Here is an 18573-nt window from a genome sequence, read left to right as displayed (position 1 = left end):
GGCCCTGGGGAGTTCACCAGGCAATTTTTGAGGTTTGACATTTTTTGGGATTCAATAAGAAAGTAAGAGCATTAGCAAATGACTTTGACAAGCAGCAAGAACACCAGCGACCCTGGAAGGGCTTTCTAACACCCAGGCTCCCCTTGCAGCTGCAGCATTTAGAGAGTTCATCAGCTCTGTCACTTGCAGGGCACCCTTTGGTTTTCTGTGTATCTGGGGACCTGCTGGGTACACTTTTCAGTCTTGCTCCTCTGTACACAGAGTGAACTCAGGGTTGAGCATCTGCCTCTGATCGCCCCAGAGCCTTTGGTTTAAAGCAGATAGAAAAGGGGGTTAAATGGCTCCTGTACATTCTCTGCTTCACCTCATCACATATCTGTATGGCAATGGCAAAACTTTTATTATACACACTCCAAAGCTAAGTTAGCATTGTCAGAGATCACCTGAAAACATTCCCCACAGAAAACAGAAAAACATTGATCTTATTTCCCCAGCTGCACAATGTGGCAAACACTGGGAAAACCTGGTGCTTTTTGCCCCCCACTAACTCCCACTAAAATACCTTATATCCCAACAACTGTCTGTAGGTTGTAGTGGGAGAACTCTATCCAGCAATTCCAAGTTAATTGGAAAAAACAAAAAGAAAAGAAAACCCAGGGAGAAACAAGCTCTCCTTTACTTTATCTGCTCTGATAACAGCTATCACAGCTGACCTGCTAAGGCCATCGACAGAAAGGAGAAGGGCATTTGATTGGAACTAACTTTCCCCTGCCAGCCTCAATGGCAGCATTATCAACACCCTTTATAAAGAATTGTTTCTGCAGCAGGTTGATAGTAGTGAGCAGGGGCTTTCATTGGCACAGGAAACAAACTTGGTGACCTTCAGTGGAGAAGAAGGTATAAAACCCAAAGTTTCTTGGTTGGCTGTCTTCTGGGAACGGGTTGAATTTCTTAGTTTCAAAGGAGGACACATTTTTGGGAACTTCTGCGAGAAAATGGCAACTTTAAATGAAAAGAAGACCTGCAGTGAACGGATGGAAAATTTCCGTCGTTTTGTCTGGAATCCAGAAACAAAGCTCTTCATGGGAAGGTCCTTAATTAACTGGGGTAGGTTTTCACATATAAGGGTCTTCTCTTCCTTGTAGTATATTTAAAAACCATGTAGGGAAGTGTCATCCTAATGAGTGGGGCACAATGTAGATAAGTTGAAGACATCAGTTGTCACATATAATTTTGAACCACTTTTTGGGTGACCCTATAAGCTGGATCAATTGATAATAATAATAAACTGATCAAAACATTGATCCAAGTAGTTCCTGCAAATGTAAGATGACTTGAAAGTTTTAAACCAAGTATGTTGAGAGGAGAAAAATTAACACATTAACAGGTAACTTATTGATAGCTAAGGGTGACGGTTATAGTCGGGTTCTGATTTGCTAACTAAAAGAGGTTCACATAGTAGTACATGGGGGATTTTAATTAATTGGTGGAGTTTGTCCAATTCTTTGTAAACAAGCTTTGTTTTTCTGAAATTCCTTTCTGAATTATTGTCTGCTTAGTAGATCTAGTTTCTTATCACTGTGTCTTAGTGTGTATTTCAGATGAGCCTCTCTTCCCATAGCCAAACTCTTCCCATAGTCAATCTGGTGTCTACAACAATGATGTATTTTATGATCTACATTCTGAGAAGGGCAGTGTGGACCATTGTAAGGAATATCCCTGCTCTTCCCACAAACTGTAAGAGTAGCTGCAAGTTTCCAGGTGATTTTTTTTCTGCCATGAAACCTGTGAGTGTAGCTTATTGGCCACTCTTAAAAACAGAATTTTACAGAAAATGCAACTGAAATGTGAGTCCTTCCAGTTAGTAGAGAGGAATGTACTATGAGGCACCAGTGAATGCAGGGGTAGGTTTCTAACAGCCCTCCCACAAAAACAGCCACTGACTGCCTGTAGAGCATCAGCCATGTGTAAGACACTTCATGTACATACAGACAGAAATACAACATTATTCTGCATCTCACACCAGAATAAAATAGTAAGATGACACATTTTGCTGATGGTGATTTCAGCTGTAAAAGGTAGTGAAGTGATATGGGTCTAAAATTAGCACGCCCAAAACACTGACATCTGTCATCCAAATAACACAAGGAGCAACTTGGTTTTGACACAGAAATACCTTGGCTGTGTCACCTAGTCCATGTGTAATAAGTAGATAAATGGTCTTAATATGAGAAGTTACTTCAAGAAGCCACATAATATTTTAAGTTTTAAACAATCTGAGCTCAGCACCAACTACTTCAAAAATCCCTTTAAAACTGAACAATTTTTTCCTAGAAAAATATTCTTTTGAGTGTAAAGTGATCCAAAACACCTGTCCCTTTACATGTCTTCTTTCCACCCTGAGGCCGAGGGTGGAAAGAAGACAGCTGCTGCTGCCATGATGCTCCTGGCTGCAGAGGGATCACTGTGCCTTGGTCAAAAAATGAGATTTTGCTTTCATTTTTTCCCACAGTCTGGATCAGCCTCTACTACCTGGCTTTCTACGTGGTGATGTCAGGGCTGTTCGCACTCTCCATTTATTCTTTAATGAGGACAATTAATCCATATGAACCGGATTACCAAGACCAGCTGAAATCCCCAGGTATGGCCAGGGTCCCACAATGACTGTGTGGGGCTGGGCTGGGCTGAGAGGCATTGGCAGAGCCCAGGCATGAGGGTGGACCAATGTGGTATAAATCAGGTCAATTCTGCCCAAATGATCCCTGCAAAGTTTAACCTCTGCCTGAAAACACTATCAGGCTTTAAAAAATATTGGCACATTTATTTAATTTATTAACTATTAATTTATATATGAATATAGATATGAATAAATAATATAATATACATTAGATAATATGTAAATATAAACCATAAAATAATATAAAATTTCATATATATACATTAATTTATTTAATCACACTACTGAGCTAATCAGTGCCTGCCTGTAGCAGTCTCCTGCAAGAGGAGGAGGCTTTCATGGGCTGTGGGGCACCTCCTTTCCCCATGGGTGGGGATCAATCCCTGGAGAAAGCCTGGGTTCTGCTCCAACCCCACAAGCACCATGGAGGGTTGGGAGGTGCCTGCAAGATGGAGAGGTGCTGAGGCAAGCAACCTGGGGTGGGTATTTCCATACTTGCCGGCACTATAGAAAGTCCCTGGGAGAGCAGGAATACCTTTCCAGCAGGATATGCTGTGCCAGTGGTCAAACAAGTAAAAATAAGATAAAGACTTGTGGCACTAGGAATAAAGATTTGTGGGACATGAAAAGACAGGGGAGATGATCAGTAAGAGATCATCAGTGCACACTGCTAAAACTTCACACCCCAATGGCTTGTTTTCACAATGGGAGTGAAAAAATTACTTTTTAGAAGTTGTAGCCCAAGAATTATTCTGTCAGATGATGTATTTTGAAGTTTCCTCTCCCAGTATTCAGTAGGTTTGGTGTTTGCTAGCAAAATAATTCCTGTAAAATATTAAGCGTGGCTTTTTCAAAAGCTGTTCCTCATGCTGCCGTATGATCTGTTTCTTTAACCTGATGTGACTGTTATTGTTAAGAAGTCTTGAGGAAATCCAGTGCATTTGCTGGAATGATTTTACAAGCTGTTCTTATAACAGCACGGATATACGTGAAAAGAAAATAGTTCTGCAGCACAAAGGCTTTAGAGTTTTGGTTGAAAAACTCACAGCTGAGGTGGTTTCTGTACATAGTTAAATCCTCCAGCAAAGCCTGAGGATCTACTACACTGTCTTGATGTAGCATGATCACTACTCTCAATTTAAATAAACAAATATGTGCCTGGCAACTCTCTTCTGCTTTGTCTTCCCTTTTCTTCCCCCATGAAGGTGTAACATTACGACCTGATGTTTATGGGGATAGAGGACTACAAATTTATTATAATGTATCCGACAACAAAACCTGGGAAGGTTTAGTGACAACTCTTCATACTTTTCTGACAGGTAAAAATAAGGTTTTCTGCATAATAACAAAGAAATGTGCTGACCCATCTCCCATATTAGGTCTGAGAACCTTATGTCAGTGTCTCCATTTCACATTTGTCCTTGTCAAATCAGAGATTTTGAGTGAAGGTGTATCTTCTAAAAGGGATGAGCAAATCACCTCATGAATCTATAAATGTATAGATATGTAAACATTTCTATTAAAATGAGAGTCCTGCTTCAGAGATTTTACTTTGTTTCATCCTAAATGGCCTCTATAAAATAGGCCAATAGAAAGTTGGGGGAAGGGGGGGAACAAAAGTTCCTCAAAACTAGTCTCATCTAAATTAATTTAATTAATTCGTCTGTGACTACAAACATCAAAGTGCCATAATAAGTCAGTAAAGCCATTGTATGGTGCCATCAGAGAGTACAGTCAAAGTAGGTTAGGTGCCCCATTTGCCTTTTAATATCTTAGCACATTTATATTCTTTTTGAGTTAATATTAAGTATTTTAATTCTGCATGTTTCTCATGCACATACTGAAAAAAATTATATTTGAAACTGACTTTATATTGCCAGTCAACTCAATTTGATCTCCTTTTTTTTTCTTTTGCTTGGATATTCTAAAAAAAACCACCTGAACCAAACCCCCAAACAGTTTAAAGTTTCTTCATTCTGTCTAATCCCAACTTCACTTGAAGTACATTCTACCATGATAAAACCTCCAGCCTGATGTTGGAATCTATAATTTGCATATGAAAAACTTCAGAGAGAAATTTTTCTTTCTTCCTTCACACATCCAGCGTATACACCATCTGCTCAGCACCTGAACATCAACTGTACCAATAACACATACTTCATCCAGGACACCTTTGATGGCCCGAACAAAACAAAACTATCCTGCAAATTTACCTCAGATATGCTGCAAAACTGCTCTGGCATCACTGATCCAACTTTTGGATTTCCAGAAGGGAAACCTTGTTTTATTATAAAAATGAACAGGGTAAGTACAAGCTCAGAGTGCCAAGTAGGAAAGAATTCATTGAGAGTAATTGGAATCTCCACTGAGAAGCTGCTGTGTCATCTGCTGCCACGGGTTCTAAACTCTGCTTTGTACTGGGAATAAAAAATCGTGTGCTTTTCCCTGACAGACCTCCAGAGTTTCCAGAGAAATCCTGTTGTTCACCACTCTCGGAAAGTAACAGGGTAGTGATCTCTGAACTGACTCTCTACATCTTTGGCTTTCATTTCCTTAGTGTCTCTGTAGGGTTCTCCTCCCACAAACTAGCACACAAAACAGTTTCCTCCTGCAACATTACAGTCCCGTGCCTTCAGCTGAGACATTAGGATGTGATAGTAACTGAAGTGGGTTCAGAAAGGTGATACCTTATTTCTCCGGGCTGCAAAGAAAATCTTTAGCAGAACCTATAAAAACAAAATTTAAACCTGGTGGATATTGTTCTCAGGCAAAACCACCAACACAGGTTTTTTGGAGAGGAAAAAGGGAATTTTCTATGCATCCTTTTTTTCAGGACATAGACAAAGGCATAAGCATTTGATACTTGTTTTGGGGTAAATCCTGAACCTTCTAATTCAGTTTCAGTAGAAAGTGAAGAGCTCAGACTCCCCTCCACTTCCTGATAGACAAAATTACTTGATTTTCGGTTTGGCTTCCACCCTAGGCATTTTCAAGAATCTGTGCAAGCCCTAACTGTGAGAGAGGAGCTTTGCCCCTGATTTTGGTAGGTGAAACACAAGCTTTTGCCCAAAATGTCTCCTTCAGCAAGCCTAGGTGCCAGCCTCGGCAGGGAAAAGATGGATGGATAGTGACTGGGGGGATTTCACCTCCTTTTGCCTTTGCTGCTACAGGATGTGACCCCACTAGTTTTGTAGGATCAAACCAGCACAAGGTTTTTTTGCCAAAACCAAGTTTTTCTAAGAAGGTTAAGATTAAAAGCATGAAGATTCAGCTTTTCCTTTCTTGACACATAATCAGCTGTTTTAAGAGACCCCGGCTGCCTGGACATCAGCAAGGGCAAGTGGGACCTGTGGGTAAACGAGCTGGACTTGGAGGAGGTGCAGCGCTACCTGCCCCGGCCAGGCTGGAGCCCATCTGCAGTGCCCATCCTGAGCAGCACCAAGTCCTGCTTCCTAAGTATCCAACCACAGCAGTTTTTCACCCAGGTATACAAGATGAGATGATCTGTTTGACAGAACCTCATGCAGAAACACATTAAGCATCCTTTGAAGCTCAGTTCCTCAATTGTTTGCTCAGTTTTATCTCAAAACAATTTCCAAGATGACCAAATGTGTGTTTTCTATTTCAGATTGTTAAGTTTTTCCCTGGCAATGGCACTGCACCAAGGGTGAACTGCACATATGTGGTAAGGGTATGAAGTTAGTCTCACATATTTCAAGCACTGCAGCCCTGAGAGCAAGAGAACTGCAGCTGTGACCAGAGAGATTACTCTTGCAGCTCTGAAAATCAGATGCCAAATACTGAGAATATTCTCAATTCTGTGCAGCTTCTTGCACCAGCAGACATGCTAAAAAAAAAAAAGTTTGCTTTATTTTAAATCACCTGAAAAATAGTTCTCCTGTGCTGCAGAGAACATGTGCTGCTTGCTTTCAGCTCCCCACAGTGAATTCACACCTCAGCGCAGCTCCCTCAGGCTCTACCCCCATTTCAGCAGGTTCAACTTACTGAATTCCCAACTGCTATCAAAGAACACTTACCTGCTTTTCTTGGCAATAGTAACAGCTGGAGATTCCCACTTTTATTTGAAAAATAAAAATAAGACCGGAGCTAAACAGACTGTTGAACTCAAGCTTTAATACATACTTAGCAGCAGTGAAACACTCACCCAGGGCTGGTTGACAATTTCCTCACCAATGAAGCATCTTCCTTTCTTATTTTACAAAACAGGGTGAGGAGTCTCACACGCTGGAGGTGGACTACTATCCCGTGAATGGTACCTTCAACCTGCACTACTTCCCCTACTATGGGAAAAAGGCTCAGGTGGGTGCTTTATGTATTTAAATATAATTCTCTTCTTTCTCTTTGTATAAGGTGAAACACATGGAGCACCTCTGCAATCCTACAAGAACTCAAGAGAAGGCTATTTTTAAGACTTTGTTTTTAAACTAGTAGTGTAAAATTATTTTCTTTTCTTTCCCCCTCTCCTAGCCCAGCTACAGCAATCCTCTGGTAGCTGTGAAATTTCTCAACATCACACGGAATATAGAACTTAAAATAGTGTGCAAAATCATTGGAGCTGGAATTACCTTTGATAATGTTCATGATCCATATGAAGGAAAAGTGGAATTTAAATTGAAAATAGAAGACTGAGCAGCAAGAGAGACACTTCTGGAAAACGTGTTTAGGGCAAACTTAACTATTACCGCATTAATACATATTTATTTTCTCACTACGGTTCCCATACAAATTCCAGTGCAAAGAGACATTTTTTACTGCAAGATGACTGTACAGCTAAAAATCAAGATACCACTCTCAGTGTGTGAAGGAGATGAGGATTACCTCTATGTACATAGCTTAATATTCCATGGCTACAGTACGCTACTGCCTTCATGCAAGTATCTGTACAAAGCAAGTTTCCCCCAAAGTGTGCAGCTGTGCCTTCAATGAAAATAAGTACAGAATCAATCATTTTCAATCACTTTTCAAACCATAATAAATAACTGATGCATGATACTAAACCTTGGATGTTGAGAAATAATTACATAGCTAGAAAAAGAAATCAATACTTTGAAATACTAGCAAGTAATAAAATTCTCAATCTTTTATAGGATCTATAAATCATAAAAGTATATTAAAATTATCTGTATCCCAATGCATTGGCTTTTTGTACTAGTCAGCTGAGTCAGATTTTTTTAGTTGACAAATCAATCACTGCAAAAGAAGCAAACTTGAAATCTATCCTCTAGCTTACAGATTTCATTGTATCACTTACCTCTATGTATATAACCTAATAAAAGTGACTGGTAAGACTCTTAACACCTAGATACATCCAGGAAACAGTCCATCTAACTGTTACAGGTTGTTATTTTGTCTGGTGTTTCTGTTCATTTGGTGTTTTGTTGTTGGTTTTGTGTTCACTGTTTTTGTGGTGGTTTTGTTTGTTTTCTCCAGTAGAATAGCTCCAATAGCACTGACGAGTTTTGGGTTACTTGCAGTAACGTGGAAGATGTTGAAGTAGCACTAAGTTTTTAAGTGAATCTAAAATTTGACAAATCTAACTCTATCACCTATGATACGAAGACACAAGATTGCTGTGTCTGTGTACTATGTTTATGTTAGCTAAGTCCAGAATGCTTCAGCCAGATTAAAAACACTGCACAGAAAAAAAAGATATTCAGGAAATCATTTTGCACTTTTACTGCCTGGACATTTTAGGAAGCAAGAAGGTGTAACAGATCAACCTTCTTTACTACAGTGACATTCAGGCAGTCAGCTTGCAGACAGAATCCGGATGGAGGGGAATATTCCTCTTCAAAACCACAAATGGCATTTGAGCCTTTCTTAGAAAAATTCTGCATTCCAAAACCAGCAGGAAAATCCATCCTCATATACGAACTTTTTTTTCCACTAGTCTTTCCTGTTTCAATTTTTACTTTGAAGAACTTTGCCTTTCTTCTAAGAGACAATGAAAATCGATTTTATATCCTTGTTGGAACACAGGTCTCCCACTGCGCACCTTTCCAAAATAGCATGGAAAACAATAAAACACTTTTGATAACAAAATAGTAACTCATGTTCAAGGTTAATGCAAGATTGTCTATAAACAGACCATCTAAATATTATCAAGAAACCCAAGCACTCTTCCCTTCGTGTTCTAACAGGCAGATTCTCTGCTTGACTGTATTTAGCATCTACAGTTCACACATTTGAGCCAGGTAATGCAGTGGCACAAGCTCACATTCCAGTTAGCCTTACAACCAGAGCACAGGAAGACACTGAACAAGCTTCCCATGAATTGTGTGCCTGCAAAGACAAAGCTCCAGAAGGACAGCCTAGACCAGCTTCACAAAAAGACCTTAGATGGGATAAATACCTAAAAAGACTGAAGCGTCCCTATTTTGACTGAAGGACGATGTATTCTGAGGTTAAAAAAAAGGGTATGCAGGTCCATCAGATCTGGTTCTCTACGTACAAAGACTGTCATCCTGAATTCAGATGTTTCTTGGACTTTTAACCATCTGAGATTATTCTCTTTCTTTATCAGAACAAGAAATAACAAAAAAGTGCAACGTTTGAGGCTAATGCAGCTGAAGTAGAAAAGCCCTTAGTGTGTTAATCTGTGTAGTTAGTATTAGTTTGCCCCAACTGTAAATGTAAGCACATTTAAATGCTTACATTTACAGCAGAATGACCATAATGCAAATATTTTGTAATACTGTATGGTACAGCCCAACACTATGTGCAAGCATGTCATGTAATAAATAATGAAACCATCAAAGCAGCAAAGACAGGTTTGCACAGCTGCACTTTGGAGACATCCAAGTGACAGAAGTTACAAGATAAAGACCAAAATAAACCCAAGGGAAGGAAAATGGGCAGGGCATCCTGCCCAAGGCACAAGAGGCATGAGTGGCAAAGGCAAAAAACAAGCCAAAAAGCAGTTGAATCCATCCAGGGGGAGGAGGCAAGAAGCAGAAAACACCAATGAGGAAGAAATGAAGACACACTTCCTCTGGTCTAACCTCTCCAGCCCGATGACGTTCACCCTGGAGATTGACAAGGACTTGGCCATCAGTGCCAGCTGCACAGCAGCAGCTAAAAGTTACTGTGTAGTTACAGTTAATTCAGTGTACGAATATTACAGACTAACAGTTCTATATACAGAGCAATAATCATTATTAATACACAAGACCTAACCAATTTAGCACAAAGTGTGTTGTTAAGGAATTAATTCAACCATTTTGTTTTCCAGTTTAAAACCGGCCACATTTATCAGTCTTTTAAGCATTCTTATTGCAAGTCTCCAATTCCTGAAGAGACAGATACACACGTATTCAAGAACATATATATATGTATACATAGGTATTAGATATATCAGATGTATTAATATACATAGTTTATACATAAATTCAGTTGCAACATTAGCAATAGATCAAATATTAGCAATTACGACCAAACAATATAAATGGGAAAAAAGTTGGGCTACATGGGAAACTGAAGCAGCAGATTTAAGAATGAAATGCAAGTACAAACAAATTCCCGAGTTTAATGAGATGTTGATCAACTAGGACATCCAAAAGGAACGGGCAGCTAGTCGATGTTTCTGGAGCAGCAAAGGGGTCAGACAGGCATTATCAGGAGACAACAGGGTGTCTGTCGGTGCCAGACTCTACCCGTTGTTCCTATCAGCTGTGAAGCAGTGAGGTTAGCCAGAAGAGGCACAGGGAAGGCAGCAATATGGCATGAAACTAATATTACTGATGTCATGGTTTTTTGTATTCAATAAATTTTAGTTTCCAGACTTATCCATTGAAGGTATTAAAACTCCTGAAGATCAGTGCAGAGAGAACAGAAACACAGCAGTTGCTTTGAGATGTACTTTCCTCTCCATACCTCCGCCTATTCCTATCAATAGTCATGGGACTGGTAAAGCCAATAACTGAAGTGTAAAGTCCTAATGTCTATTATTAAAAATTATGAATAAAAATTAAGAGAGTGCAGAAAAACAAAGAATACAAGCTCCTTGAAGCTTAAAGGATTTTGTGCTATGAGATTACAGCAAATTCAAACCTTTGCCCTCTACCTTTCAGAATTGCAAAGTAGATATTAATAATTGAGTCTTTGCTTAATGGCCTCACATGATGTATTTGCTATTGCATTTGGGAATTCCTCTCATCATTTCATAGAGCTGTTTTTAATCTCTTACCTGTAATAAGTCAGGCAGAGATTGATTCTGCAACAAATAAAGCTGTCTAACCATGTGCTACTTTCAGTAATTGAATGTAGAGTAACAGCTGCATCGATAATGCTTGCAGAAAGTATTTATATATAAACTCTCTTCACAAGATTTTTCCTTCAGACATAAAAGCTCAAGCTCAAACAAGATTATTTTGTTTAACGTAAAATAAATATGTGCATGACAGGTGTCCTTCAATTTAATTCGAAGAACTCTCTCACTAGGGACAGTGTTCACTCTTCTCCCAATTTTTTTTTTTCCTCTATACCAGAATGATAAGAATGGAACACAGAACTTCCCATTATATTAACAGCAGAAACTGGGCTGAAAATTCCCATGTTAGGGAATACCTCACTTGGTATAAAATGAGAAAGAACTGAATTCTGGAGAGACACTTGGGATAACACCTCCATTCATTAATGCATGCATTTATGTGTAGTGCTACTGTTACGAGTGTGGCAATTCCAGCATTCCAATAAAAATGTTCCAGGGGCTTACTGCTGTCATCAATTACATAACCCATCTTAATTATTCTGATTTCAAGTTCTGGGTCTTAAACCTTGTGTCACTTTTCTCTCAGATATTGATGAGCCTGTTGAAATGGTATCTTTTTGCTTGACCTGACACAAATCCATTTATTTCTCCTTTTTTTTCCCATTAAATAAACCAAAATAGAGTTCCTTAAGAGTTTTTTACCAATAGAGCTTGACCTTAGGTACCAAATAACTGGGGGAGGGGATTCTTCTGTGTCTTTCCCAATTTTTAGGATCCTACATTTTCAGCGTATAGTCTTTCCTTGTATAAGTGTACCTTGAATTCTTTGTTCTAAAGATGTGCAGTTTAACCATAACATTTTCTGAACACGCCCTGCTTGCCAAACAATCCACCTTAATCTGTCCTCTTCATTGTTTACTTCTTTTCTAAGCAGTATTACTTAAAAACATATTTTTTATTTTCTTCTGGGTTATTGAAGAAATCCTTAAACAAAAGTACAATCTTACTTAACGCAGCTGGCGAGGCAGTGATAATGCCAAAATACTGTTTCAGCAGTAAACAGTTCATAACCCTTTAACATACAATCTGTTGGTATTGTAAAACACATATTTGAAATGAGAATGTAACGAAATAAAAAAGGCTTAAAGATGCTGAAACATAACCATCACTTCCTTAATCAGCTAAAAATATGCCATCTCCTCCCATATTCACTTGGTAAGACATATTCTATACTTCGTCATTAATAATTAACCTTCCACGCTTCTAATTTTCTTTTAGCTGTTTCCTTCAACAGTTTTTCTAATACAAGATTCAGGGCTGATCTCAAGCTGTCTAGACCACATTTGGACAGGACTTCCTCACATCTTTGACACTTTTTATTTTTTCACACTTTAAAAAGTGACACTCTAGCATTATTTTAGTCTGTCAGAAGTAACTATTTCAAGGTTCATTAAAAATCAGCATCAGAAGTGTAGAGATCCATGCTGCATTGCATAAATTATCACAGTTGCCTGGTTTAAGAGTTAATTATGTGCTGAATGTTCTGTTTTACTTTTAATGAATTCTCTCAAGTTTACGTGAATAAAGAACATGAACCTTGCCTGAAGTCTGCAACTTTGCTGTCTTTTTAACATGCTACAATGCAGATGCTCTGACCAGCTCTCCTGACAGGTTAGGGCTGATGAAAATGCACTATTTAAGATGACATACCATGATGTGCACACAATGACATAATACAAAATGATCAAACCTTTAAGCCTAAGTTTGGATTTCAAATCGTTCAAACCATCCAAAAATTTAACAAAAAGGTCATAGCAGGACAAGGAAAAGCAGTTGTAATGATACTACATGGACATTACATGATTTTCAATTAACACCAGTCTCTTTTTTCTCTTCCATATCAGAACATTCTGTCTTTATCACAGTAAAGCTGTGCATCAAAAATCATTGTGATTTTCTCTGATTGTTCCACTGGTTAGTGTTGATGTACTTTGAATGTCTCCTTGAGGAATGCAGCTACCCAGCTGAGCAAGGCAGACTCAGCTAGGTGGCAACCATCATCATGCCAGATGAGACTTACCAGTGTAATCAAACGTTCAAAGCAGAAAACACCCACACATGCCAGTTGTTGCCTTTCTTCATTCTGCTCTCAGCATCAGTTGAATTTCTGCTTCTTAGAAATCTCATCTTAAAGGAAGACAGTCTTCACTTCCACCTGCTCATCTAACTACCTTTTACATCACAAGAGTTTGGTACCTTTTGACAGCTTCTGAAGATGAGCTGAGCTTCCATTCATTTTCTGCTGAGTCTGGCAAGCCAAATGACCCACCTCTTAGTCTGCTCCTGACACTGGTTTTTCCTAACATATTTTTTGTTTTCTTTCCCTCTCATGAGATCCATATGGCAATCCATGCTGGAAGGCACTCCAGGTTGTCTCCAGTCTAGTCCCTGCTCAAAGTATGCTCAGCTGTGAGGTCAGACTCTACATTGCTCAGGGCTTTTATCATGTCTGATCTTGAAAATCCTAAAGATTGAGTCAGCACAACCTCTCTGGGCAGCCTGTTCCATAGTTTGACCGTTCCAAGTTATTCCTTATATCCATTTGGAAACTTTCTCTTTCAGCTTGTGTGTGTTGTCTCTCATCCTCCCACCATGCACCACTGTAGAGTGACTCCACCTTTGCAAGAACCTTCTTGCAGTACTGGAAGTCTGCCATTAGGTCTCTTGAGGCCGCCTCTCTTCTTCAGGCTGAACAAGCCCTTCTCCCTCAGCCTCTCCTCATACAGCAACTGCTCCAGCCCGCTGAGCATCTTGGTAACCCTCCAGAATCCATGGAAGCTCAAGGATAAACCAAAGACCAAGAAAACCTTAGAAAAATCTTAAATCCCAAATTTAGAAAATAATGACATGAGAAGTTGCTGCTTTCAACGTGCTGGCTTGTCTTTTCTTTTCCTGATAAATGAATGACAATTAAGGCTTTAACAATAAAGAGTGTGTGATAATACTCACTTATTTCTGGAAGCAAACATGTCTGAGAAGTTGTGAAAAGTTGTTAACTCAGTGGAGTAGTAAAGAAAAACAGCCTACTACTCTCATAAGCAGTCAAGAGAAAGGAAACCCCTACAATAAACAATTAACTATCTGGAAAAAAAGTGTGTATGCTATCCTTTCTACTGATGATCATTCCAGTAGTATTGTATTTTCTTTTTTTTTTTTTTTACTTTTGCCCTTTCTGTATTAAAGCAGCATCCAATTTTCATAACTCTCATTAATATCAAGATTTCACAACCTGTGTATTCATTAATAAAAGAAATGAGATTTATCTTGTGACAGTTACCTCCTTGCATGAACAATGTAAAAAATGGTCATCTTCAAGAGTCAGCATCCTATAAGCCACAGTTTTTCTTCTCTTCAACTGTTGCCACCTCTCATTGAAGGAAGATTTAAAAAAAACAGTTTCCAAGTAATAATTGCTTCTCTTTAGTTAAGAAAAAAAATTCCTAGGGAAAACCAAAACAGCTTATTTGTGAAATAGCTGAAGAAACCCTTAACTTGTTCCACATGTCAAAACAGTCAGTCTTTCAAAACTCAGTAGCACTTTTTCTAAATATGCACATTTCTCCCAGGATTTATTTGCAGGACCATTTCAGAGGCATAAACACACACTTCACAACTTTTCCTCTTCTTCACATCAGAAAAGCAACTAAAAGTACTTTCCTTCCCTGTTTTACCCCAAACTGAGCCCTTATTACCACTCATTACCTTTACCATAATTTAATCTTTCAACTTAAACTGAAATCTAGTTTCTACCTCCTTACAGTATTTTCTACTTCCACAGATTTTCTCAACAGTTTCCTGTAAACAACTTCCTCTCGCTTTTGATCTTCCATTTTCCATCTGAACATGTGGAACCACCCTTTTGAGAGATTAGAACCATACAGTTAAAAGTTATCTTCCACCTCCCAGTTCCCTTCATGCATGCATGCCTGACATTATTACATCTGTTCTATACACTTCTCTGCCTGTTTGTTTTTAATAATATTTTTCATACTAGTCTTTTTTGTAGTCTTTGACTCGTCTCTTGTTTTCTCATTCTTTCCAATTTACACCTTCTCTTTTTATGCCCCTCTGTAAAGACCCTAAGTTCCAATCTGTTCTTTTTTGGTTCCTTCCTCCTCCTACTTCTTCCAAGTCTCCTTTCCTCATTTCAAGTTCTTCCTCCACCATTGGTCTCAATTTTATTTATTTTTTCCTCTCCTCCTTCACCTGAATGCCATAATGAGGTAACTGCTTGAAATCAAGAAACTAATTAAAAAGTCTATAGAATTTCTCGTTATTGAGTGTTACCTTTACCAGAAAGCTCTCCTAAAACAAAGGTAATAAAGAAGCATAGAATCATTTAGAAAGAAAATCTTTAAGATCATCAAGTGCAACCAGGAATATAGTAAAAATTAATTTCCCCCAAACCATTCCAATGTTAAAACCATCAAGTTCCATTCCACAGATTCATCGGCAACCAAAAGCAAGAAAAGTAACATCTTGAAAATGTATATTTTTTCACATTTTCACTCCCACCTTGACCTCTCCTCATCTGAGGACTATTCCACCGATAAAAGCCAAAAGGAAACTGTTGGATGCTTTTAGCCTTCCTTACCTAACATCCCTCTACTCACTCTTTGCAGGTAAATCTTGGATCATACACTGGAGATTTAGAACGCAATGGAAAACTGGAATAATTGCCTTGGACTGTCTGAAGTTCCCTCTGCAGATAAAACTGCCACTCAACAAAGATAATTTGAATCAGCTGACTCAACCACAAGAATCTGTGTCTAGCACTAGCACTGCAGAGAACCACATCCTCAGTGAGAAGCCAAGCACTCAATTAGCCCCCCTCTCCCCAAAATTGTTTTCCCAGGCCCGCAAAACTGATTGGCTTGGTTCACTCATGTTTACAAAGTCTGATACAATTAGAAAACCTTCAGAGTGTATCAACTGCTCTATGGTAAGCATCCATACCCCTGCCTTTCCACAGAAGGTTTGTCAATGCATAATCCCAAAAAACTATGTAACACGCTTCACATTTACCACAGGGTTGAAGTGCATCCAGGAGCCCTGACCACAAACAGCACGTGTATTAGACTTTGCAGCAACTCCCTGGAGTTTGTGGAAGCAACAAAGCACTCGCCTGCAGTGACTGAGCCAGTTCAATACGCTCTTTCAGGTGGGAGGAGAGGATGTGATCTAACAAAAAGGTTTAAGGAGGAAGTATATGGAATGTAGATTAAAAAATCCGTTTTGAGGACGTGGGAATGTATGACAGAAAGCTAGGGTTGAGAAATATGGGATGAAAAGTCTGGAACAGTAAGCATGGGATTTTAAACAGAGAAGCTGGATTGGAGTACTAAGATTGACCTGGCATGCTGAGGAGCAACATGACTAAAATAAGGAGGTGTGAAAGGAGAGAGTATACCTGGTAAGTTATTGCTTTTTGCATCAGAAGTTACCAAGAGTTTTAAGGGCAAATTACTAAATCAAAGCAAAAAACTTGGGCCCTCTGTAGCATAGATGGAGTACCCCAGGACAGCTAATTCTACATCTTGTGACAAGAAGTGAAATGTTCTAAAATAACCCTAGAATTAGAAAAACCACAGAGCTTGTTAAAAATGCCCATGCGCGTTTTATTAATAAAAACTAACAGTGCCAAGGTTAAACAAGTCAAACAATTATAGTCTCTTTATATTCCATAAAATATTACAGAAAAGTTTATTTGTGTTTCAACAAAAAGACTACTGTCTTAGAATAGGCAGCTGACAGTATTTGTGCAGTTAATTGTTTGTGAATAAATTTACAAAGACTACCACCTGCCCTGACATTCCTTTTATAAAAATGAACTATTAAAAATGATTGACAAATTTTGAGTTAAAAAACTTAAAACATTCTCTATATTTAATTTCAACTTTATAATAGATTACAGGAAGATGCTTATGAAACAAATACAAACATTTGTTTCAGAACATGTCTTTATATGATAGACTTATAAGTATGTAAACAACTATATAATAAAAAGTCTCCAAAGACTGCCTGTAAGAAATCAGGCAAATTTTACCATAAGCAATAAATCATTCCAAACCTTCAAGACATTTTATATAGCTGCACCAACTGGCAGTAAACATTTGCCAAAAACTTTGTAATTCACATGTCCCAACATACAGTGAGAAGTATATAAACTTGATGGAATCATTATGTCAGATATCATTTAAGGGAAAATAAGTTCACAACAATATTCCTGGAATTTAACATGTAAAAAAGTAGGACGTTTCTTTCTTGTTTGGTTCTTTGGACACTGCATGATTAACAAAAAACACTACTACATTAGCTCACTATCCCTCAAAAAGTGGCATAATCAAAATACACTCCAAATAAATTGCCATCCGGTGTATTCATTTTACACAGAAGGATAGTATTTTATTTCTCAATGATGTGTCTACATTTTCTTTAGCAAACTTCGCAAGAACATTTGGGGCAAAATCATTTTCCTTCAAGTAAAAAAGAAAACCCAAACAAAAAAAACAGTCAACAAACCAAAAACCCCTAAAACAAGAGTAAATAAAGGCTCTGCATTAACACACTGGTATCAAAAACACACATCCACACCACATTTAAAAATATCCTACATAAAACAATCCTTGTTTGCTTATCAGAGGTGCAATTTCTAAACTCAGAACTGCTTACCAATATTCTCCTTGGGGGATGGGGCAAAGTAATTTGAGACACTTCTCCCTATAACAATTTATTCCTGAAGCCTGCTGAATTTTAACAAAAAATAGTCTACAAGCAAAGGGCATCAGTCGTCATCATCATTTTCATTAAAATCGTCATCATCATCATCGTCATCCCCAACATAAGAAACTGGTGTTTCAACTCTGGAGCCACTGTACTGAGATCCATTGGAACTTGTAGCCAACATCCCATCTCCACCATTGGAAAAGTCACTGAAAAAAAAAAAAAAAAAGGCAGTTGTCACTGCTTAATGATTTCTCCCAATTTACCATGCTCTTAAATATAATCATATCTACTCCATTCTTTTAATGAATCTGCTACTGCCACTTCATAAACTGTCTTTAATTTATGCACAAGCTGTCTCAGAAAAACAGAAGTAGTTTAAAGTAATTTTGAAATGGCTCTTCCTTTAGGTTTAATATAAAGATTAAACCCTTTCACAGGCATCTTAGAAATATGGTTTTCAGGTTTCTTCTAAAGTACATATAGTGTTAAGGCCACACAGCTATCTAAGCTCTACAGTATTTTTATGTAGCACTGGTTATTTGCATCACAAGGAATCATGTCTTTCAGAATCGCTAATCTTGATTCAAAGACCTGGAAAATCAAGGAATTAATAGCTTCTCCTTAGTTCCGTGATATAACATGGCAAACTGTCATGTGCCGTATTTTTAATTTTAAACTGTTTTCTTCTCATTGTGGTTTTCTTTTTCAGTTTAAAATCAAATACAAACAAGCTCTTCAGCATCTCTTATCTTTCCCTCTATGAGAGTATCCCTGCACTGAAACTCCACCTCCTGGATCAGTGCTATTTTTTCACCAAAATACACACACTTGTTATAGATATGGTCCGAAATGTCTTGTTCCTACAGGAATTAACTGTATC

General features: G+C 38.3%; 2 protein-coding genes across 7 annotated transcripts in view; one reads left to right on the top strand and one right to left on the bottom strand.

Moving 5' to 3' along the window:
- The first annotated feature begins 995 nt into the window (after positions 1-995).
- Positions 996-7327, top strand: ATP4B (ATPase H+/K+ transporting subunit beta). The gene is made up of 7 exons (XM_032679778.1): positions 996-1107; positions 2513-2641; positions 3883-3996; positions 4782-4981; positions 6306-6368; positions 6905-6997; positions 7166-7327. The coding sequence occupies exons 1-7, from the start codon at positions 996-998 to the stop codon at positions 7325-7327; spliced, it is 873 nt and encodes a 290-aa protein (XP_032535669.1).
- A 9234-nt stretch (positions 7328-16561) lies between these two features.
- Positions 16562-18573, bottom strand: part of TFDP1 (transcription factor Dp-1) — a 40108-nt gene continuing 38096 nt past the window's right edge. For all 6 annotated transcript variants that reach the window (XM_032679773.1, XM_032679775.1, XM_032679772.1 and 3 more), the window contains one exon: positions 16562-17899. In XM_032679773.1, coding sequence (XP_032535664.1) covers positions 17752-17899 — 148 coding nt within the window. In that variant the 3' untranslated portion in view covers positions 16562-17751. The remainder of the gene's footprint in view (positions 17900-18573) is intronic.

Source organism: Chiroxiphia lanceolata, chromosome 2, assembly GCF_009829145.1.
Source record: "Chiroxiphia lanceolata isolate bChiLan1 chromosome 2, bChiLan1.pri, whole genome shotgun sequence".
NCBI lineage: Eukaryota > Metazoa > Chordata > Aves > Passeriformes > Pipridae > Chiroxiphia > Chiroxiphia lanceolata.
Note: the sequence above shows the minus strand (reverse complement) of the source record. Positions and strands in the feature narration are given on the sequence as shown.

Bases quoted from the DNA above. Each gene is read 5' to 3' on its own strand.
- ATP4B (XM_032679778.1), top strand. From the start codon at position 996: ATGGCAACTTTAAATGAAAAGAAGACCTGCAGTGAACGGATGGAAAAT. The intron at 4,982-6,305 runs GTAAGTACAAGC...TTTCTATTTCAG, and splicing joins TTATTATAAAAATGAACAGG to ATTGTTAAGTTTTTCCCTGG. The intron at 6,998-7,165 runs GTGGGTGCTTTA...CCCCTCTCCTAG, and splicing joins ACTATGGGAAAAAGGCTCAG to CCCAGCTACAGCAATCCTCT.